The sequence below is a fragment of the Chenopodium quinoa genome, unplaced genomic scaffold (assembly GCF_001683475.1).
Source record: "Chenopodium quinoa cultivar QQ74 unplaced genomic scaffold, ASM168347v1, whole genome shotgun sequence".
NCBI lineage: Eukaryota > Viridiplantae > Streptophyta > Magnoliopsida > Caryophyllales > Amaranthaceae > Chenopodium > Chenopodium quinoa.
Genome location: NW_018744693.1, coordinates 3,753,585 through 3,777,755, shown reverse-complemented (window position 1 = coordinate 3,777,755; position 24,171 = coordinate 3,753,585). Strand labels below are relative to the sequence as shown.

At 35.2% G+C, this 24,171-nt stretch overlaps 1 protein-coding gene across 1 annotated transcript; it reads left to right on the top strand.

The window, feature by feature from the left end:
* Positions 1 to 277: 277 nt before the first annotated feature.
* On the top strand, positions 278 to 19,925 carry LOC110702620 (probable alpha-mannosidase At5g13980). Its single transcript, XM_021880358.1, has 29 exons — positions 278 to 579; positions 684 to 767; positions 859 to 947; positions 3,761 to 3,935; positions 4,066 to 4,185; positions 4,285 to 4,371; positions 4,453 to 4,524; positions 5,794 to 5,907; positions 6,637 to 6,737; positions 7,767 to 7,860; positions 7,955 to 8,122; positions 8,208 to 8,297; positions 9,182 to 9,247; positions 9,354 to 9,410; positions 9,721 to 9,934; positions 10,049 to 10,182; positions 10,518 to 10,586; positions 10,693 to 10,752; positions 10,829 to 10,900; positions 12,643 to 12,690; positions 12,872 to 12,991; positions 13,093 to 13,158; positions 13,963 to 14,075; positions 14,170 to 14,254; positions 15,689 to 15,799; positions 15,882 to 15,977; positions 16,119 to 16,166; positions 19,343 to 19,411; positions 19,500 to 19,925. The coding sequence occupies exons 1-29, from the start codon at positions 355 to 357 to the stop codon at positions 19,722 to 19,724; spliced, it is 3,072 nt and encodes a 1,023-aa protein (XP_021736050.1). The 5' UTR covers positions 278 to 354; the 3' UTR covers positions 19,725 to 19,925.
* The last annotated feature ends 4,246 nt before the right edge of the window (positions 19,926 to 24,171 follow it).

The window sequence follows — 24,171 nt, the reverse complement described above, 5'->3', positions numbered from 1 at the left end:
GTGGTAATCTGCGCAAAAAATTAATTTAGTAGGAGATAATTTAAAATAAAATTTTTAACGGATGGTATTTAGAAATTGATACTTTTTTGGGTGGTAATTTACAAAATTTCTTTAAGAAAATCCTCACATGTCAATTTCATTATGTCAACACTCTCTGTAGAAAATAAATCTGCACGCTTAAGAAGTCGTCCCCACGTGGTCCTTCTTCCTACCATTCCCATGAAAACGACGTCACTTCACACTTCCACTTCCCAAAACGTCGCGTACAAGTGTACAACCTTAATAATCATCCTTTTCAAATTCCTATTTTTCAGATAGCAATCATTCACCTTCTTCTTACCGGAGGTTTCAACAATGGTGGAGTTCTCAAAACCTCCATTAATGGCGGCACCCTTGTTGGCTGCTTTCGTGCTAGTTTTATCAAGTATTGTAGCAGAATCGAAGTTCATGGTGTATAATACGACGGCGAAAATAGTGCCGGAAAAGCTCAATGTTCATTTAGTTGCTCACACTCATGACGATGCTGGTTGGTTGAAAACTGTAGACCAATACTACGTTGGCTCGAATAATTCTATTCAGGTTTAATTTATTTAATTGATTATTCAATTTTACGAGAAATTATTTGTGGTTTAATTTCTCATTTTTATGAATGATTTTTGTGAGAATTTTGTTACAATGTGCAGGGAGCATGTGTTCAGAACATTCTAGACTCGTTGATTCCGGCGTTATTGGCTGATAAGAATAGGAAGTTCATATATGTTGAGCAGGCGAGTTTTCGAATTTTTGTTATGTTTAAAAGATTTATAAGAAATGTGTGTTGTTTTGATTATGGAAGTGATTTGTATTGTTGTAATTTAGGCGTTTTTCGAGCGGTGGTGGAGAGAACAGAGCGAGGGAATGCAAGACATTGTCAAGTGTTTGGTCAAATCTGGTCAATTAGAATTCATGTAATTATACTATACTTTTAACATTTGATGATTTTTGCAATTTAGATGCACAAATGCTTGATAGTGCTTAGAGTTTAGCTGGTAATAAGTTTGAGGATTTGTTGTGTTGAGGATATATCATTTCCAATTCGCGCTATGGGAGTAAAATGAATCACTGAATCCAGTTTATTCTTAAGAGAATAAAGAGATTATGTATCTTAGTTTTTGCAATTTTGAGATACCGTCACCCTTTAGCATGAAGATAAAGACTATGGAGACAGCATATTCGAAATTTTTTAACTGATTTTTTATGAATAGTAATAAAGAGAAGTACACTTTTCAAAGGCATTCATCAATGCTTTGTGATGTGTACAAACAATTCTCACACAATCATCTCATTTTTGAAAGAACATAAAATTTATTTAAATTATATTTTTTTGCTGTCCTTGTACTTTGACCTTTCTGTTTGAAAAATAATTATTTGCTTATCAAATCTCACATAACAAATTTTGTGCTATGACTGTGAGGCACTAAGGCGCTGTGATCTTGACACCCATCCATATTGTGGCATTTTACAATTTTTGAAAAATAATATTGCCAAATATTGATTACTAAAATTGGTTGCTTTATGGTAATTGGTTTTTATCCCATGTAAATGGTGTATTGTATGAATTGGTATTTTCAATTTACTTTTTCACCATATATCCCTTATTTTTTTTTTGTTTATTCACCATATATCTATGAAAAATTTCAAATTCACTATATACCCTTGAGTTGTCACAAAAATTCACCATATACCCTTAATGACAACAAGATGAGTGAAATTTGATTAATTATGCATTGACATCACCTTAGACCTCTCCCTCCATCCCAAAACCACTCCTCTCCTTTATCTAATCCCTCAAACTAATTCAAATCTCCAAAATCTTGTCCGTATGATCGATTTTGAAGACAAAAAAAAGAAATTTAGGGTGGTTTTGGGGGTGGGATAAAGAAACGTGGGTGACTTCGGAGGTAGAGGAATGTATTTAAGGTATTTTCGGTCATAATTAACCCTAATAATTGACAAAGTTAACAATCATTAGTCATCAAGAGTATATGGTGTATTTTTGTGAAAACTCGAAGGTATATAATGATTTTTAAAAAGTTCAGGTGAATAAACAAAAAACTCAAGGGTTATACGGTGAAAAACCCGTTCTATTTAATTATCTAAGTATACATTATATATTTCTTAGAATATGCTGATAAAAGTTTATTAAAATTTAAGACATTTATTTTCAAATTGTAAACTCCTTAAATTATAAATTTAGCGCTATTTAAAACCTACATAGTTTCCAATGCAATAGTGTAATTATTTATTTTATTTTTTAAATAACCAATTTTCAATAAAAAGCTATACGACATCTATAAATGAAATCTAAATTTAACATATTGAAAAACAAATCAGATAAAGGTTTCCTTAATTGAAGCCATGACGGTTGAATAGATCTTGCATTGTGGTATATTTCTTGCATACGTTGCTAGAATATATAGCCTTTTCATAGAGATGGTCTAGCGATTAGGATGAATTCATTTGATCTTATAATGAAAATTTGACAACCTTTGTGATCCTGCACGGTTTGTGAACTTGGAGAAAAGGGGGTTGGTCTTGTTAGGAATTCAATCTAAGAGTCTTAGAATTGTTGAGCTAACCGTAATATAATATGTTTTTTTTAATAAAAATTCTGGTTTATTGTAAAGAATTTTTCAAGAAAATAACATCTATAGTGCTCAGTTTGTACTTTAGGCTTATATTGTAAAAGTCACATTAGTGCCTAAGCTTCATAATCCAATTCAAATTAAGTTCATGGCATATACCTAATGTATGACTCTTTGCCAAACTGTTCCTCCATCAAAATAGAAAAAAGAAAAATAAGATCACTTTAATTGTTATGAGTATCTAAAAAGGCCCCTGTTTTGGGTAGCCTTACCCTCTGCAGCTAGTGAGTGAAAATACAATTTAGTGGCTTGAAGTAGATGACTGTCTGTCTCTTATTTGTCATTTGGAATCTGGTGAAATGGTGAAGGGCCGACTTTAAATGCACATATCTCTCATTCTAGAATGGTCTTGAGTGTTTTAAGGTGGAGGTGAGAGCGTGCTTCAAGAGCTTTCCAACGATAGGTCATATGCCCAATTCCGATAAGTCACAAGAAAGTTATGGCTGTTCGAAGAATTATCAAACTTTAGGAAGAGGCACAAACATTTGTACTTCCTAATTTCGGGTACGCTTATGATGGCTACTAATGCTATTCCTTTGGGAATAATTCAGAGTTTATTTATGTTATATAAGGAAATGATGGGTGGACAATGTAATGCTCATATTGATTACTCCACCTGAGATATTTTGTGAGATGGAGAGAATTGTATCTCCTTTATTATATCTCTTGTTTACCCTATCCCTTACCTTGTGGACATAGGTCATGTTGACTGAACAATGTTTAATTGTTTGTTCATCTCATCTGTTTTTTTACTTTATACATCAAATTTACGTTTTTTTTTTATATTGTTGTCTATGTTCCGCGCATATTAAACACATTACCTAAATAAATCGACCCTCATCTATTTCCTAACAACCTTTTTCAGCAGAGACATATATTCTGTCCGTATTAATTAACGTCTTATTTGCGGGAACTATTTGTTGAGGAAACTTAGCAATGTTAAAGCAAGAGTAAGTGTAGCAGTCAATTACTTGAAATGGAATCAGACATGATGACATTAATAAATTAATAACATGTCCATTAGATATATGACGTTCTTCTTGATTTTTTTCATGGTTTGCCCTAACCTCCTACAGAAATGGGGGCATGGTCATGCATGATGAGGCAGCGACACACTACATTGACATGATCGATCAAACAACACTTGGACACCAATTTCTTAAGAATGAATTTGGGGTGATACCGAGAGTTGGTTGGCAAATTGACCCCTTTGGACATTCAGCTGTACAAGCTTATTTGTTGGGAGCAGAGGTAAGTCTGGTTATATCTTGTAGCTTTACTACTTTTCATTATGCACAGCTTAGTTTTATGTGAAACATGGGTTAGAGATTTTTATTTATCACATAATATTGAATGTTTATTCACTTCTGCAATGCTGCAGGTTGGATTTGATTCATTGTTTTTTGCAAGAATAGACTACCAAGACAGGGAGAAGCGTATGGCTGAGAAGAGCCTGGAAGTTGTCTGGCAGGGCTCTAAGAGTCTTGGGGCGACTGCTCAGGTAAATATCATTCTTTCTTTAATTTTTTTTTTCCTTTTAGTATACTCAATACATGCTTTTATGTGCGTGCTGAACAGCTGCTCTTTTCCCGTCTTTTAGATCTTTACTGGTGCCTTTTGGCAAGGAAACTATGAACCTCCAGATGGTTTTCATTTTGAAGTTAATGATGATTCTCCAGTTGTCCAGGTAACCTCTTATCTCTTATGTAACTCAAAGTATGTAAGGCCAATTCATGTGGAAGTATTTGAACCTTTTCTTCTTGTAAAGGATGACCCTACCTTGTTTGACTACAACGTTGAAGATCGAGTGAATGCCTTTGTTGCTGCTGCAATATCACAGGTAAATGTTGATGCCTTTACTTGATTTAAATATTTTGGTCTATGTCTAAATGAATGCTGCTTCTACTACTACTACTACTACTTCAGTATTGATACTGTTGAAGCACAAAAACGCATACTGAAATACACTGCATTGAGAATCAAACCTGATTATCTTCTAGGGAATTATACTACTGAATACTTGGCGTTTTGTTTCATAGCTTACTGCATAGCTGGAAAATTTGTATGATATAAATGTTTAGTAGAAATAGAATTCAAAGCTGATTTTTTGCAAAAACTTTGGATGGCAATTAAGTTATTTAGAGATAGTTTGTTATTTCTTGTTATCTGAGTTTGTTACGAGGGAATTTTGTAATAAATAGAGGAGTTGTAATGGAAGAAGGGCATCCAGAAAAGTTGCAAGTAAAGCATAGGGAGAGAATTCCCTCCTTTCGAAAGAAGGGAGCTGTATTGAGATTACTCTGATCATCAATACAATCTCATTGGGGCTAGTGTATACTCTGATTAATTGCTTTGAATTCTCTGTTTTGAACTAATTCCTAGCATGCAGCAGCTTCTGCAATCACACTAAAAATTTGATATACATGTTTTAAAGCTAGGTCTTTTTGCCTGGATAGTTGCTTTTTCTTTGTTTGAATCCAATTTAGATGTTAGGTTTAGTTCAGATGAGCTCAAGTTCCATGCTGATTCAACTCTTGTGAACATAGATGAAACATTTGCACAAATCAACTGAGCACTAACAAATTTTTTTAAACATGTAGGAGAAATTTTGCTCATTTAAGTTACTTTTTGTCTATATACATTGTGGAATTTGTTTATTTTCATCATGCTATTATATGTCTACTCAACCCTGTAAAATCATTCTAATTCTGATAGGCATATTTTTCAAACTTTGTTATTTTAAAGAATTCTCTTTTATGTTAATATAAATAGTCTCTAGTACTACTTGTGTCTCTTCTACTATCGTTTTTATAAACCATTTTTCTACTTTTTGATCAAACTCCCCTCTTGATTCTTGGCAAGGGTTAGGCTCTTGGGCTGTTTTTTTTTTGTGTGCATCCTGACATCTCAGGTTTTATTAGTGTCAGATTCCTTTGTCATTTAATGCCCTATTGGTTGTTGGTTCACACAACACCCTCTCCCCCATAGAAAAGTGAAATAGATTAAGAAATAAGACTAACAAATAGTTCGATGTATAGTGTATTTTAGAAACAGTTCTGATTTTCAGTTTGTTTTGTTGTTGGTAATGTTAATATCTGCCATATCTCAGGCAAATGTAACTCGAACAAATCATATTATGTGGACCATGGGAACAGATTTCAAGTACCAATATGCTCATACATGGTTCCGGCAGATGGACAAGCTGATTCATTATGTTAATTTGGTAAGGTCATTGATGTTGATGATTCTTTAATCTTTATTTACTGCTTATGCAGAATTGCAGATCCTTAATATCAGTCCTTTTTTAGACCATCTCCAATGGTGAGACTCAAATTTGAGTATTGAAATACAAAATTAGTTGTTTTTTACCTCCAATGGTGATATCATACTCACTTCTCAATTTAGCAACTCATGTGAAGCCTAATTTCCCAATGGTGAGACTCTCTAAAATATACAAGTGTCACTTTCAATTTATGACCCATCTATTATTATAAGATTAAAAAATAATAAAAAATAAAGGTAAAACTTAAATAAATTACAAAATATATTAGAATATTGACAAGGGCCCACACTTTTTGTCAAATGAGACTCAAAGTTGAGTATCTAAACTTAGCAACTTTCTTTTGGAGTTGCTAAGTTTAGATACCAATTTATTGGTATACATTGCAAAAAATACTCTCTCTCTCCTAAAAATACTCACTTGAGTCTCACCATTGGAGACTGGAGAGGGTCTTAGTGTTGCTGACCAGTGGTTATAATATGCACTTCATTTGTTATTGATTCTAAATTTGTTAAACTTTTCTTCTCCTTACTGCTCTTCTGTACAAATAATCGTTTGGATGTTATTATACCCAGCTTGTTATCCCTCTCTGGTCATTTAGAGATCCATATTTGAGTAATGATGCCAGTGACCCGCATGGCTTGGTTCACTGATTTTATGAACTGGTTCCAGGATGGACGTGTCAATGCACTTTACTCAACCGCATCAATGTATACTGATGCAAAATATGCAGCTCAAGAATCCTGGCCAACAAAAACTGCTGACTTCTTCCCGTAAGTAGATCAGAATTCAGAGGTTCTTCTGAATAGCCACGAAATGATCATCTTAGGGTGATCTTTTTGTCGACTGATGTTCCTATTACTTTTTTTTTCTAATTTTTAGTTATTGAACTATTTTTTCCTAATCGCATCATATCCTTCCACAAAAATGGCAATACTCCAAATTTCATGATTCTTTTATATTCCTGTCCATTGTTACAAGGACTCGGGAATGGGTGTTGGACACGAACACATGTCCAAGTGTCCAATCCGGCAAGTTCCAAAATTTTAGGACACGGGGACTCTATCTGATATTTGGACACGTGTACGGGGACACGTCAATACATCACCTACATTTATATAAATTTTACTCCCTCCGTCCCCTAATACAAAGTCTCTTTTGGTTTTTTTGCGTGAATTAAGAAAGTTGTAAATTCTTTAAAACTAGTGATAAAAAGTACATATGTGCATGTGGGGTTAGAGAGAGATAGAATAAAAGAAAAAGTAGTTGGGAATAGTTGAAGAGATAGAGAGCAAAAGTGTTGGAAATTGATGTTAAAAGTACAAAAAAGTAAAGGAAAAAAGATGACAACTCATTAAAAAGAGGGTAATAATGTCAAAAAATACAACCTTTAAATAGAAAGAGGCATTGCATTTTGGTTTACCCAAAAAGGAAATGAGGCTTTGTATTAGGGGACGGAGGGATTATGTTACAAAAACTTCAAAATTTTCATTACATTCACTTCTATTTTTATTTTATTTTAATTCTTTCCATAGAAAATTCTCCTAGTAAATGACAGTTTCTTCTCTATATCAATGGTGGTCTTTAAACAAGATGTATTTTTCTTTAATGTATCTCCTCTTTTTTCTTCTCCACTCTTAATGAAAGTGTCCGAGTGCATAGTCAAGGGTCGAACACGTGTCCTGTGTCCGTGTCGACATGGAACTTTGCAATTTTAGCTGTTTCTGATTAACATAGATCTTGTCTAGAGTATTGTTTTCCCACGTGGTAATTATTATTATTATTATCATTTCTCTACACAGATATGCAGATAGAATTAATGCATACTGGACTGGATACTTTACTAGCAGACCAACTTTGAAGCGTTATGTTAGGGAGATGAGTGGCTACTATATGGTATAATTCAGTCTTTTACTTTTCTGATGCTTGAAGATTTAGACCTCTAACCTAATTAAGTTAACTTAAAAAGCTATAGTTAATTTAATTTCAGGCTGCAAGACAACTGGAATATTTTATAGGAAGGAGTAAATCAGGTCCAAATAATAATGCATTAGCAGATGCTTTAGCTATAGCTCAACACCATGATGCTGTTACTGGTACTGAAAAGCAGCATGTAGCTAATGATTATGCAAAAAGACTTTCAATTGGTTATCAAGAGGTGCGTATTATTCTGCAACCACTTTTCTGTGTTCTTGGTTCTGTTGGACTTCGAGCTTCATGCATTTGTTTCTCTTTGTCTGTAGGCTGAGACAGTGGTTGCATCATCATTTGGATGCTTGACTCAATCTTCCCCTGCTTTTGGTTGTCAGAATCCAACGACCAAGTTTCAGCAGGCAACTCATATGAAACCCTTTCCTGTTTGCCTATATTTTAATTTTGATTGCTTGCCTATATCTATTACAGCGTCAAAACAGAATGAATGTTTTACAAGGTTGTGGATTCCTTGTAAATTGGTCATAATGACCTATGGGGAAGTGGCAAGCTGGCTACTTCACCAAGGTGTATTCAACTAGTTATCTTACTAAGTCTGGACCTAGTTAGTGCACAGACAAGTAAATTTGGGAAAATATCTACAGGCATCAACGTTTAACTGAGTCTATAGAAAAGTATAAGCTGTGGAGAATTCTGGGTCTACTTTCTGTTTTTGTTTAAGATGTACACAATGCATAGGAGGAAAGGAATATTTTTCATCATAATCAGAAACAGTATCATTTGTAAGTAAAAAGGCAGGACATATAGTATTTGAAGAAGCTGCGTACAACTCACAACTAAAACTACAGTCTCTAAGATCATGTCTTTAAAATAGCTAGCTTAGGGAAGTAAACCGTTCAAAAGATAAAAAATTTTCTCCTTTCACCATTCTTAGATAGGCAGACATGAGTGGAAATTTAGATTTGAAAGAAGCTAGGAAATGCTCATAATTAACACTGCAAATTCTAAGATCATGTCTAAAATATATCATATCTTATGAAATTGAATTCGGTAAAAGATGCTATTTTTTTCTTGTTCCTTCCATTTTCTTTGATATGTTACACATAAGTGAATATATATATAGGAAATACATTATAAAATTAACATGGCAAGTTCTATATCATTGCCTAGTAAAGTGAATCCAGTAAAAGATATTACTTCGCATTTTTTTATATATATTCCTTCCCACTCTTAACTATGTGCGACATTATTGTACATTTAGCTGACCTTTTATACTTCTTTGCAGTGTCCACTGATGAATATAAGTTACTGTCCTGCATCAGAAACCAATCTCTCTCATGGAAAAAATTTGGTACTAGAAGACGTCATTTCATATCATAATATCTGTTTATTTAATCATATTGTACTGTTGCATTTGATCTGATCGATATCATCTGTACACTTTGTCAATTTGCAAGATTGTGGTAGTCTATAATCCTCTTGGATGGAAGAGAGAAGATATTATTCGTATTCCTGTAAGTTGCACCTTAATTGACTTTTTAGCATCAACCCTTGAATCTTGAATTTTTGACTGTATGGTTTTATCTTTGTGATACTCATCTTACGTTCTTACCTTTATTGTTAACGATCTTAATATCTTCTTGGGATGCATCTGCTTTATGGATGCTGAAGCAACTTGTATTTTAAAACTGATTTTGAATTTACAAACAATCGAAAGGATTTATCGTTAAATTCTTTGCTACAACACTTATAAAGTTGTCTGTTCTAGTCTGGATTTATGTTTTGGTTGAGCTGTTCCATTTAAGAAGGTAACACCTGGTGTAGGTCAAGAATGAAGATGTTGTAGTTCGTGATTCCGAAGGAAGAGAGATAGAGTCACAAATTCTTCCCATTTCTGATGTGCAATTGGGCATAAGTAACTTCCATGTGGCAGCATACTTGGGGATCACTGTAAGAGATGCACCTAAGTATTGGCTCGCATTTGCGGCTTCTGTACCACCTCTTGGTTTCAGCACTTACACTGTTAATGGTGTTAAAGGCATGAGTAGCTTCTTTATACTTACCAAACAAGTGTGTCACAACTTCACAATCGTGCACTGGTAATCTAATATATTTGTTTTTTTTCCCCTATGGTGTGAACTCTTGAGTGCAGGTGTTAAGATGACAAAATCACATATTTACACTTCTCAAGGGGATATGAAATTTGATATTGATTCGGAAACTTTGAAATTTACTCTCGCTGAGGAGAATGGAAAATTGACTTATTATAATAAACGGAAAAGCTTGGTATGTTGAGTGTTTCACTGTGCCTATGTGTTGTGTATGCATATGCTTCTGAATATTGTTCATTTTATTAAATATATTTTACTGCAATTTTTTTTTTTTTTTTTTTTTTGGGGGGTGGGGGGGGGGGGGGGGTTAGATTATACTCTGTTGTTAGTCTAGCCATATTATGGTTCATACATCTTTATGTTGCCTTGTCTTGTTATGCCTAATTTGAATTTTATCTACACTTACCATTCAAGTTCATTTCATGTCCTCCCATATTTAGCCATTTTCTGTTGGCTTATGTGTTATATTTCCTGGCTAAATTCTGAAATCCTTCACCTTTTCATTTCTAGGGCAAGAAGTCTGTGGAAGTGTCCTATGGTTTTTATCCAGGATTCAACGGAACTGACAAAGATACTCAGGTAAGCCCTGCGGCTTTCTCTCATTTAGTTGTAATTGGACTTTAGGAGTAACTTGTGGATTTATACTTGTTCAAAAGTAATATTCCATCCATGGTTACCATTGCAGGCTTCCGGGGCTTATGTGTTCCGTCCAAATGGCACATATGTGATGCAATCTAAGGGAAAGGTTCTGAATGCTTCTTTCATGATTTTCATTTACTCACATTAAAAACAACTCTAAATCTCTGCTTGTCAACTTGCAGATTCAATCAACTGTTATGCGTGGTCCTTTAATAGACGAAGTTCATCAACAGATCAATTCATGGATATCTCAGGTGCTTTGAATTGTAGTATTCTATATGCTGTCTCTATTGAAACCAATGTGAGCCTTGGCAGCTCTTGAATGGGACAGAAATTAAATGTGACACAAATGAATAGGAATTTGTTCTGCCACATTTGTGACTTGCCAGTATCAGAAATCATTCAGTTTGCATAAACTTGTTGCTACAGCCCTCAGTTGCTTTTTGTAAATTATAACTATACATTGAGTTCCTTTATAAGATTAAGAAGTGAATGTAGTGAAGGAGAAAAACTTAATACTTCCTCTATCCCTGGAATGTCCTACTTTAAACTTTGGTATATAGTTTTATACCCCTTTACCGTCTCAATTAGTTGATGAAGGCCTTATCAACCAATTTTCCAGTTGTTGACACTTAATGGGGGTACAGATTATCTAAATTTCTGTACTTGCATGAATTGTCATCTGGGGTATTGGCAGTAGAAGATTGAGCGCAAAGTTGCCTTAATGATAAACAGAAATAGGCTACAAACTAACTTAAAGTTGTAAGAAGGTCCTTTGTAAGCACTTTACTGTACAAGCTATTGCATTTTAAAACAGGCCCACAGTGTAATTGATTTCCATTTCCATGTGCACAATTTTGTTTATGTTTTCATATTATACAGATTGCGCTTGTACTTGACTGTATTATACACTCATATTGGCGTGGTACATTGAGATTATTATATAATAATTTCTATCCCCTACTTTCTGACCTGGCTCTTGTTTGCACTCTTCTTCTTTGTTTCTCCTTATTTGTTTACTTACTTCTACTATATTCTCTGTTTTCCCTATGTTCCCCTCTCTCCCTAATCTGAATATGTGGCTCACCATGTCGTAGTAGTGGTAAGTATCTGTCTTTGTGCAAATAATCAAGTCCAGCAATCTGTGCTACTCACTTATGCAAGAAGGAAGAAAAAAAATAATAGCATGAATGACATCACCCTGTGAAAGTAGGAAAAACGGATACAAGGGTGATAAGGTAATTAGCTATGAGGTTATTTGAAGGGAGAGGGAAATCACCAGTATGGTGTCACTTGTGTTGAGAGAGAGCATTGAGAGAATTATTGTAATAGCTTGGCTGTATCTTTGAGGATATTCCACTCGAAATGTGGTAGTTTGTTATAGATTAGGTTATACAACTGATGACTGATCTATCAATACTAGCTTATACTTGTTTCTCAATTCCTTGCACATTTTTCATATTTTGCATCTATTGTTCTTATTTGTTGATGATTGAATTGAGACAAATCCAATCCCCAACATTTTGACCATATGTCATTAACTTATGAATCTCATCTTCTGGCCTTCAACTTTGGAAAATCCCCTAAGTTTTCTGGTGCAATTGTGATATAAAAATATCATAACAGAAGTCCCATTAGGCCATTACCCCCATTTTAGGTGCATATTTTTTTTTTTATCCTTGTCATATATGAGGTTTTGGTAAACAGTATAAGTTAAGGGGAACATAACTGTACACAGAGTTAGCTAGTCATTTCTCCTTTTTTTTTTTTTTTTTTTTTTTTTTTTTTTTGGGGGGGGGGGGTACTATTTTACTTGTTTCTCTTGATCAATCCTTTGAATTGGCAAATATATTGTCACTTGAAGCTCTTGTGGAATCATGTCATATGCTGCTGCATTTTGTTAGATAATTACCCCCCCCCCCCCCCCCCCCCCAAATCCCCCCTACTAAATCTTCTTCAGCTATGCTAATTAGTGCTCTCTGAAATATGTCTTTAGATCACAAGACTTTACAAGAATAAGGAGTATGTTGAAGTTGAATACACGGTAAGCTTAAACAACAACTGCTTTATTATTGGATTTTCTGAATGGCTAGTGGAAGCTTATACAAATTTTACTCCTACCTATTTACCCATTTTTTTTATATAAATTTAACAGAGATCAAGGCTTCTTACATTTCACTTCATCAATATAGCTCATATTATTTTGTCGATTCCCTGTGAGTCAGGTTGGACCTATACCTGTTGAAGATGGGTTTGGAAAAGAAGTTGTGGCTAAATTGTCTACAGGCATGCATTCAAATAAAACATTCTACACTGATTCAAATGGACGTGATTTTATTGAAAGGGTACAAATTTACTTTTGTACAGTTTGTAGTAACGAGCCATTTTGTACAAAAAACATTTTTCCTTCGAATACTTCTGCAGTAATCACTTTATTACTTTACAGATTCGTGATTATAGATCAGACTGGAATCTGCAAGTAAATCAACCAGTTGCTGGAAACTATTATCCTGTACGTTCTTAATTCAACTAAATCCGTGTTTGATTAATTCTCATTCTGCTGACAAGAGTGATGATTCAACCTTTTGTTTTTGTTATGTATCAAATATCCATTCCTTTTCTGTATTTACAAGAGTTGTACCAATGGGAGTAGTGCATATGTGGAACCTGAGGGGTATTCAGGGTATTGATTATTGACTTTAAGCCTTTAATTTTAGGCCGTGAAAGCCACAAACTGTGCACATGGCCTGTAAAGTGGTTTTGCAACCGTTATCGTGATTGCAACCATACTGTAGTGTTCATTTTTGTTACTACAGCAGCTTTTACTCCCTTTGTCCTATTGTTTGCACCATTGGTTTGGGGCAAACGAAAGGGAATAAAAAATATTTCCTTTATTTTGCTGTGAAAAAAAATACTATCTCTGTTCCAGTTCAGGGTTAATAATATCCACCAAAACAGGATGTCCCAACTACTCCCTACTCAAAGTTAACATTCGACTCCTAGATACTTTTTTTTTCTCTACTTTTTGTTAGGACTCACACTCACTCACCTATTTTTTACATAGTATATTTTCCCCTTAATCTCTTTACTCTAAGCCCAATCTTAACCCAATATAATGTTTCCCCATGTAGGGTATCTTTCCAAAGCTTTTGCCACGTAACATGTTAGGCTTGGTTAAATTAAATATCATCATATTTCCTTCATAAAAAGGTGGGTAACAATATGGAATATGTGTAATGATATGTAGCCTGGTCACATGATTAGCTTTTATCATATATTTTTGAATTCACACCATTGTTTCTGATGCTTCTTTCAGACTAATCTTGGAATATATTTGCATGATGATACCAATGAGTTCTCCGTGTTGGTGGATAGATCTGTTGGAGGGTCTAGCATATTGGATGGTCAAATAGAGCTTATGCTTCACAGGTATAAAATTACTGATTTATGAATAAATATTTTTAAGTTTTTCCGTTTTACTATGCATGTTATTATACATTTATACATATTTGTTCTTTTGTAGACGCTTGCTCAAAGATGACGGTAGAGGTGTTGCAGAGGCCCTAAATGAAACAGTTTGTGCTCAAGACAAGTGCATGGGCTTAATTGTGAGTAATCTATCCCATAAAATTGAATGTATACCCTAGGTATGGTCGTGAACTTACACCTTTGCTGTAACTTATTCTTGCTTCCAAGTTTTAGCCTTTAAGAATACATTTCGTTCATAGAGCAGTATTTTCAACACATTTTCCAGGCAAATATGACAAAAATCTTATATGCCTGAATTTGATGAAGAGAGCTCAGTGCTGATCAATGTTATTAGGGCCATGGTTTTGAGTTGTTAGTGCTGGATTCTAAGTTTTCCAGTAGAGATAATGAAGTATTATGCCCCCTTTCCCCTCTCTTTTTTTCCTCACTGGATTACTAATACAATCAAATCTAGCTTTACATGGGTTTGTATCTTTTTACTACAGGGATGCCTTAGGGATCAGGAAATTAACATTGAAGAATGTCTTTCTCCGAGGGCCTTTGTATTTATTAAATAGAGAAGCCTTTTAAAGTTGCAATTATGCACTTTTTTGTATGAAATGTGGTTTGTCCAATGTACTGATGGAATTACTTTATCCTTGTTATAGGAGTGCAGGGTGCTTGAATGTGATGAATGACTTTATTTAGGTGTATTAAGATGTGTGTGCATGTGAGAGTATGTTATCATTTATTTTGAACAAGTAAGTTAGGTTTTTGTTAGAGTATGAATCGATCTTTTATAGTGTATTAAGGTTAAAGACTGAAGGCCAAAGAGTCTCTTCTTACTAGATTGCATACATTTATGGCAAAGTGATATTTCTGTTTTTCAAAAAATGGGGTTACTGGTTTTCTTCCATAAAAAATCATGGTGGTCTAGCCTCCAAAGTGCTTTTGTTAAGTATAGACATATCTTAGGCAAAGTGGCCAATGATTTGTTAGTTTTTAAAGTGGTATCTTTAAGAGTTTAAGAAGGATAGTAAGAGGCCAAGGCTTAGTTGGGTTTACTTGATTGGGCAGTGGATCTTATGGGTTTTGGGCCTAGGCGGAGTAAATGGATACTTGAATTTTCATATCCTACATGCCTCTCGGATCCAAGGGATTTTAGTAGAGGAACCTAAGGTAAGGCAATGCACTTGGCCTCAATGCTTAACAGAAGAAGTTTCAACTAAAGTTGTAGGCTTGCAACTGCCTGTTCACTTCTAAATTTAACCCTTTACATAGTTTAGGAAAATTAAAATAATATTTGCATTTAAATTCAACATGTTTACTATAACTGCATGACTTGGTTGGAAATTTCAACATGTTTACTGAAGAGTGGAACAGTGGGATCATGGAGAGATTAAACAAGGTAGGGGGAGACCGAAAATGATTTGGTTTTAATGACTTAGGAAGGATATGTAGCGTATGGATTTGCAGAAGAATAATCACTTTTGGTTCATGCAACCGACCCTACTTATGGGATTAAGTCTTTGATTGATTGATTGACTGAATATGAGCGCTGCATCATTTTTCAGGCCCAAGGAAAATTTTATTTCAAAATTGACCGTTTAGGAGAGGGTGCTAAATGGAGACGTTCGTTTGGACAGCAGCTGTACTCTCCACTTCTCTTGGCCTTCAGTGAGCAGGTGAGAGAAATTGGAGCTTTTAGTAGCTACTATGAGTAATAACAATATGCTATTCTTATCATTATAATTGTCTTCTGAGCAGGATGATGATAACTGGTTAAATACTCACATACCCACATTTTCGGGAATGGATTCTTCGTATAGTTTACCTGAAAATGTTGCTATGATAACTCTTCAGGTAATAGACATATCATATCATGATAAGTCCTGCAATGTTGGCCATCACAAATTTGTCACTTATTAATAACCTCAGAGGCTTGAACTAGCTTACTAGTTATTTTGGCAATTTCCATTCTTATACTCCTTTTGAAATGAACAGGAGCTTGATGATGGAAATATCTTGCTGCGATTAGCACATCTATATGAGGTATGTTATATTGTTATTGGCTTTTTTTTTTTCTTGATATTTATTTTAAAGTACTCCATCCATTCCAAAATGAATACATCAATTTAACTGCCACACTTGTCAATGCACAAGTTTAATCATCGATATCTCTAAGTATTAGTAGTGAAACTTATGAAATTGTCCTGTTAAAAATATACATTAAGATGAATCTAAAAACATCATATATATTAATATTTGGTTTTATAAATAAGTAAAGAAATTATGGTGAAAATGATACATTATATATTTGAAAATTGTAAAAAATCAATTGATGCATATATTTTGGAACATAGGGATTATGATTTTCTAATTTTTTTCAATAAAGACTTTAAACTTTAGCCAACTATTGAGTAGGCTGACTGCAAGAACGTTAATTGGACAATTGTATTGTATTGAAAGGAAGAGTTTAGCCAACTATTCAATAGGCATGTCACCGTCATAACTTAGGTATCCATTATCTATTTGGGTGTCATGTCGCGTCAAAGTGTGAGATGATCTGACAAGCAAGACCCCATGTACAACAAGGTTCGAAGTAGCATAGACTAAGGATATGATTGACATTTTAGGGTGACACCTTCTCTTTACCGGTCCTTCACTCCTTCAAAATTATTTTAAAATTACTAATATATTTAGTTATTTAAATAAGTACTTAGTATATAAACTTAAAACTCTAACTAAGGATAAATTTGACATTTTAGGTTGTATGCTAACCTTCCCTTACAATTAGACACTTGACATTCCTTTTTAGTGTAGCATGTTAAACACGGTATGAATGCAAATCTTTCTTAAATAAAGTTTGAATGCAAATCTTTCACTAATTTCAAGATCAATTATAAATTGAATTCACTTCTCTGTAAATCAAGTCAATGACTTCCATGTTTTTTAATTCATAATTTGTATGCTATTCGTTTTTTAAAGACGATTAAATGTTATGAAAATGTAAAGACAATGGAGATATTTACCCTAATTTAACTCACTATTCAATTATAATTAATTGTAAGGAAATTTTGACATTTGCTACCACTTAAATAACCATGTTTGACATTTGCTACCTGTTTAATTTTTTATTTTATCGTACTACCACCCAAATCCCAAAATTATAGTTATTGCTATTACTAAACAGAATCCGTTAGTATTCTGTTAAGTGGATCCCATTATTTCATTAAATAATAATTTAATTTATTTAAAAATAAAACCTTTAAAAAAAAATTCCCATCCCCCTCCCCACAGCCGTCCCCCTTCCACATGTAGGCTTTCGTCACTCGAGCTGGCGCCCAAACGTTCTCGTAACGACGACAAACCCGAACTCCTCCATTTTCCCTGCCCACGCTGCCCGAAACCACCCTGGTGAAAACGAAACCCTAAAACCCGTTTAGGCTGGTTTCGGGGAATGGGTTTGGGGTAGGGGTGCCGTTTTTTTTTTTTTTTTTTTTTTTTTTGGGGGGGGGGTGAGGGGGTCGATTTAAGGTGGGGGAAAGGGAGGGGGGCCGTTTTCGGTTGGTGTCGGGGTGGGGGTTTTGTTAAAACCACCCTAAAAAGGTTTTGGTGTTTCATTTTTACCCGTTTATGGTGGTTTTGAGCAGCGTTGATGGGGGAAAGGGAGTGGGGTGGGGTCGCCGGCGGATCTTTTGGGCGCCGGCATAGGGAGGGGGTGGCAGTTTGGTTTCGGGGCAGCGTTGATGCGGGAAAGGGAGGTTGGATGCTGAAAGTGAGGGTGGTTGAAGATAGAGCGGTGGCTGGAAGGTGGTTGGGGATGGAGCGGTGGCAGTGGTGTCTGGATGGGCCCCACTAATGGAAATAATAACGGCATAAGGCAACGGGTAGTGATCTCTATAATTTTGGGATTTGGGTGGTAGTAAGATAAAATAAAAAATAAAATAGGTAGGGAAATGTCAAATATGGTCATTTAAGTGGTAACAAATGTCAAAATGTCCTAAGTGTAATAGATTTTTTCCGTGAATAATAAGCTGATTTTAATATTACTCTCTTATATTTTAGTTGATATTATTTTTAGTTTATTTAATCTTGTACCAAGAGAAATATATGTATCTTTAGAGAGTTAAATGGTAATAATATCATTAAACCATCTAATAGTGCTACCTACTTGTTGGTATATTATATTGCATTTATGTTGAGAAAAGGGCATTGTATACAAAATGTTACTCCCTCCGTGTTTTTTTAAGTGTTACACTTCTAATTTCCGGCCGTGTTTTTTTAAGTGTTACACTTCCTTTTTTTTGGCAAAAAGCTACATTAAAATACTATATCTCTCTCCTCTCACGGTCCCCACCCAAACCTACTGCTACTTTTCTATTAGATCTTGTCTCTCACATTCATTACTTTTCAATAAACTATTAACCCTACTATCTTTCTTTTACAATTTTTTAATACTCCAACTACCCCACTTCTTATTTTATCTAAGTCAATTAAATTTCCTATAATTATGTGCCGGTCAAACTGTAACACTTTAAAAAACACGGAGGGAGTATTAACTCATGATCTATGTTACTTGGACTCGGGTACCCATGTGCAAGCGTCCGACTCGGCTATTTTGTGAAAAAATTCCATGATTTTGAATTAAAATTGAAGTGTCCGGGTGTCATACCAACGTTCGAGTGTCGAGGGTCCGACACCGGTACGTGAGGTGAAATGAAGTGTCTGAGTAACATAGCTCATGATACGTATTTGCAAATACACCTGGGTATTGCTTAGTACTTCCTTGGGCTATAGGAATCACTAGGTTAAACCCCGTTTTGAATAATTATAATATATAAAAAAAAATATAATATACGGAGTAATAATTATTTAAAAATAGTGAATCGATGGACCAGGTATTAAAATACATGAAATATACTTTGTATTAAAACTCTTCAAACATGTGATAAAAATATATTTAAATATGTAATAGTTATAAAGTGCAAGTTGATATTTTAGGAAGTTTACTTTAGATTTTATATAATTATATAAAATAAAAGTCATAATTAATTTATATGTTAACCTTATTTTTATATAATAATTTTTTTAAGAAAGTAATTTTGGTGGGAATTTTTTAAAATAATATATTGCCAAGTGTCCCCTTAGATTCGCTTTTAGTAGTATGTAATTGATTGATGATTGTACTTTCGCCATCATAATTTCCTTGCTTGACTGAAATTAAGGTTGGAGAAGACAAGGATCTTTCAAGCAAAGCAAATGTAGAATTGAAAAGACTTTTCCCATTGAAGAAGGTAGATGCAATGTCCTCACTGTTGGGTGTCTGGCTTTTCCCCATCTATATAGGCAATCATAAATTTTGTCTTCTGTTAATTGTTTCAGATTGGCAAAGTAATGGAGACAAACCTTTCAGCAAATCAAGAGCGCGAAGAAATGGAGAAGAAGAGACTGGTGTGGAAGTCTCAGGGTTCTTCTGCTCAGGCATCCAAAGTGACAAGGGGTGGACCAATTGATCCTGCAGAGCTGATTGTAGAACTTGGTCCAATGGAAATTCGTACTTTGCTGATTGAATTCAGCCACAAGTCTGACGGAGTGTTTGATGCTTGAAAATCAGGTACAATGACTACTAGGCTTGGTTCCGGCAATGTAGTTACTACTTATTCTATTTTGCACTTTGACAAACTATGCTGGGATGAAAGCCACTTACGCATGTATGTAGAGTTGTAAACACTCTTGTACTGAATAAAGATATGACTGACTATTGAATAAAGGTTCAAAGCCTACTTGCCCTTTATCGTTAGAGACTAATCGTAAAGTTGTGATTCAGTGAGTGTGATGCACTTGTGTTATCTTGCAATGCTTGACGGTGTCAAAAGATGTTTTGTGATGGTAAAAAAAACTGAATGACCTTTTTTTTTTTTTTTTGATGTTCTATCCGGTTCACCCTTTAGGCTAATCTTGTTGAGCCACCATAGTTAATCTTGCTCCCATATACCTGTATTTATGTCCTCTTAGCAACTTTGGTTAACATTGACTATAAATTGATTGTTATCTCTTTGTTCTCAAGATAGAAGTACTGAAATTTCTTTATTGAAGCTTAGCTTTTACTTTTTCAGAACAAGAGTCAAGATTTGCGAAACCTAGCCTAAAATCATTTGCAACATGGACTTGAATTCAATCCAATTTAAAGGATTTTGCAATCTGTGTGATTTTCCCAATTGTCCTGAAAATCTCAAATTCTATTTCTTTATTACCTTGTTAATTCACAACCTTGGATAGATGTTGCTCAGTTACTCAGGCATCAATCCGCCAAAGCAGAAAGAACAGCGCACGAAAATCAAGACTAGCGCGCCATAACAAGGTTTGTTGCGCCGCAACAGAGTTATCACGCCTAGACAGCACTGTCGCGCCGTGATAGGTTCAGAATTCCAGCACCAGTTTGTTTTCGTCGATCTGGCCAAATTTTGGTGTATTTTAGGAATTTTCGACTTCCGTACTTGAATTATTTGCGTAATTTATTCAAGTCGTTTTCATTGCTTTAATGAAATAAATTTTTATTTTCAATATAGAAGAGTTAATTTAATTTGAAAAGCTGAAAAATTGCATTAATAATTAATAAGATAAAATTACATTATTGATGAAATTGAAAAGTTTAAAAATAAAATTGACTTGAAAATAAATAAATGTCTAATAAATTGAAAGTAAAGCAATGCTCTAATTGGTCTTCTCTTTTCTAGCCCTCTTCCAATTTTTGTGTGCTTCCTCTTCATCATCCATCTCTTGCACCAATAGGGATCCCTTAGACAATTTGCATACAATTTTTGTAGAGATAGTTTCTCCTTTAGCCATCACACCATGCTTCTTTTCAACCCATACTTTCTTTTCTGTGGAGTCAGTTTTCCTTTTTCTCTTTGCTTTTTGCAACACTTTTTTTCTTAGGCATAATAGGAGTCTTGAATTCAACTCTTGCACCTAGGCGATCTTTAGGAGGAATTTTCTTATCTCCTAAGCGATATTCAACATTAGTTTTGTCCATGTTTTGAACTTTGCTCTTGTCCTTTTGAGATCTACCAAGTAGCCACTGTTTCACATCTCTAGACAAAGGAGGAGAAACTTTATGGGAAACAACTTCCCACAAAGGTCTAGCACACCAATAATTGTCAAACTTTTCTACATCTTGAGAAACAGGAAATTCATAAGGACGACGAAGATCCCCAGAAGGAATGGTTTGAGCAAGGCCATATTGTCTCCTTACTTTGCAAGGATAGTAGAAATTCAACTTGGACAAGCTTGGAAGACGACAAGAGGGTTGAGTATTGGCGCTAATCATCTTCTCAATTTTCCAGCAAGGAACAACCCATTTAACGGAGAAGTCGCGAGTTTCAAAGACCCTACTCCTCTCCCGACGACCCATCATTATGGAAAAACGTTTCATTCTTCTTACAAAACAATTTGGTGTATACTTTTCAATGTTGTCAGGAGGGTTAATTAATTCAAGCCTTTCCATTAGCCAAATCTGCAAAAATTCAATACAAATAATTAGTATTACTATACAAAATTTAATAATTTTTATTTTTGTAATTAAAAACATTAATTTTCTACCTGTAATAAAATTGGAGAACCTCGAAGTGGTGCTTTAGGGCCCTTCTTAGTTCATCCAAACTAAGCATTGTTTCTCCAACAATTAACGACATTGGATTTCTCCCTGAGTCAACTTGCTCCATGACAGATACCAAAATTGCTTGACCCTCATGGATGTTTCCACTAGTAAGGAGATATTGACTAAACATGGAAAAGAAGAAAGCCCTCATCTTATAAACATGAAAAGACTCGGATCGTGGTCTATCAAAATAAAAATGAGCAAATTCTTTTAAATTGATCGCATTACCATGCACTATATCCTTCAAGTCCCTATCCCAAAGGTTGAGGAAATGCTCAAAATATTTATAATAATATTCGCTCACCTTAGGAATTACTGCAAGATCTAAAGAAGGAAAGCCAAGAATGACACCAAATTCTTCCGGTAAAGGGCAAATTTCATCATAACCTAGTCTAAAGCAATGGGTATTTAAATCCCAATATTCTAAGGTAGTATGAATAAAATCTATATCAAGATCTACCCCCTTAATACCATATAAGCCCCCTAAGTAAAAAAAGTCAAGCTTTTTCCTCTCCTTAGCAATCAAAGACCAACACCACTCACGAGTAAAGTAACTTGATTACTTGATTGAAAACTAATAAGCTAATAAGCCATGACTACTTGATTGAAAACTAATAAGCTAAGTATTTTTAATTTGCTCGAATTATGCTAAAATCGGCAGATTTGGGGGCTATTTATAAACATGGATTGACGCAAACCGAATCCTGAACGGATTCGATAAGATAAAATTATCGCGTCGCAATGTTGCGATAGCCTGCTCTTGTCTGCGTCTGCATCACGCGCTATACTAGCCGCGTTGCTTTCAACATTGACTCGATATGAACTTTGACTTTATAGTTTTGTTCCTCTCAAAAGCCTTATCCAACTCTATTTGTGGCAACATACATATCCTACATTGATTATTCTTAAGTTTAATTAATTAAGCTTATCAAAGTTCATTTTATTTTTTCATTTTTTCTTTTTGGCGGAAAAAGTGGATACCCTCCATTTAGTATTAAAAATGACGGAAATTTTTGAGCAAAATTTTGTCACAATCTTTTCACACTCACATGCACATAAAATAAAAAATAAAATGCAAAAAATTAGAATAGATATAATAATAAAAGTATGTATATACAACATGGGATTCGTCCTCCGGGATCATAGATGTACCTGTATTCATTTTATATTTTACATGTATAGGACTTTGCTATGACACTATGTGTCGTAAAATCGCAAGGTCCAGGGAGTCACCTTCTGCCCAGCATCAACCTCTATAGTCAGAGGAAAAGAAAGAGTAGGGCTAGTCCACCCGGGGTCACCCTGTTGAGGCTCCTAATAAGGAGGTTGCTGCGACGATGAGCCAACCTCGTACGCTCCACCAACCGTGAAAGGAATATACATCGAAACATCCTAACCAGGGGGCTGCCTCACCTCCTCCTCAATAGAGAAATCTGAACCCTCTATGACGACAGTACGGTCCGACCCTTCTCGTCCGCCCTGATCCTTAGCCGAGGTACGACGACGTCTCGATCCAAAGATAGACCTCTCTCTCCTACCCCTGGGTCTCGTACGAGTACGCGTCGAAGGGACATGCTAAAATAGAAAAGTAAGCCAAGTTAAATACAGAGAAAAAAAAACTAAAATAATCAAGTGCAAACAAAGAGACATACCCCTGCCACATCGCCATCACGACGACACGACACCTGGTGGCTCAGCCTCACTAGCTGGTAGTGGAAGGCGTCCGTAGCCCTCGCCATCCTTGTCACCACCTTGCGAGAAAACTGCAAAAGTAAAAGAGGTTAAAAGCAGTCGAAAAAGTGCATATAAGAAAGAATTAGAGATAGCTTACCAAAGTCTGACGGCGGGGAATCAATCTCTCCACTTGACGCCACTCCTCGGAGGAATCATCTCCTCTACGGGTTCAAACGACCCATGGTAGGTGATGGACATAGGCAGAGGTACAAACTCCGCAACATCCGCTTCCTGCAAAATCAAACTCTAACGGTTAAGGTCGACTGCTTCCGAAAGAGAAACAAATCAAGGAAATAAAGCATACCTCCTCCTCCAACAATACATAGGGCGGTGGAGCCAATCACGGCAAGAGCTTCCTAGCATAATACTAGGGCGGATTACAATGTCTCTGCCAATCATCACCAGCCGCAGATCTCTCCATGAGAGTCCGAACAGCCTCCTGACCCATCATGAGGATGTCGCGGAACTACGAAAAACTCCGTAGAGTGCTGAATCGCGACTCTCTCACCCAAATACACCACAATGTCATACGTCCCCTGGAAATAACGACGCTGAGCTGAATACGTGAAAGCTTGCGCTGGAACGTCCAAATCAGCCCATGGATGGAAAAGAGACTCAGGCCCATGTAAAAGAGATAGCCATGAGTCGGAATCCTGTGGA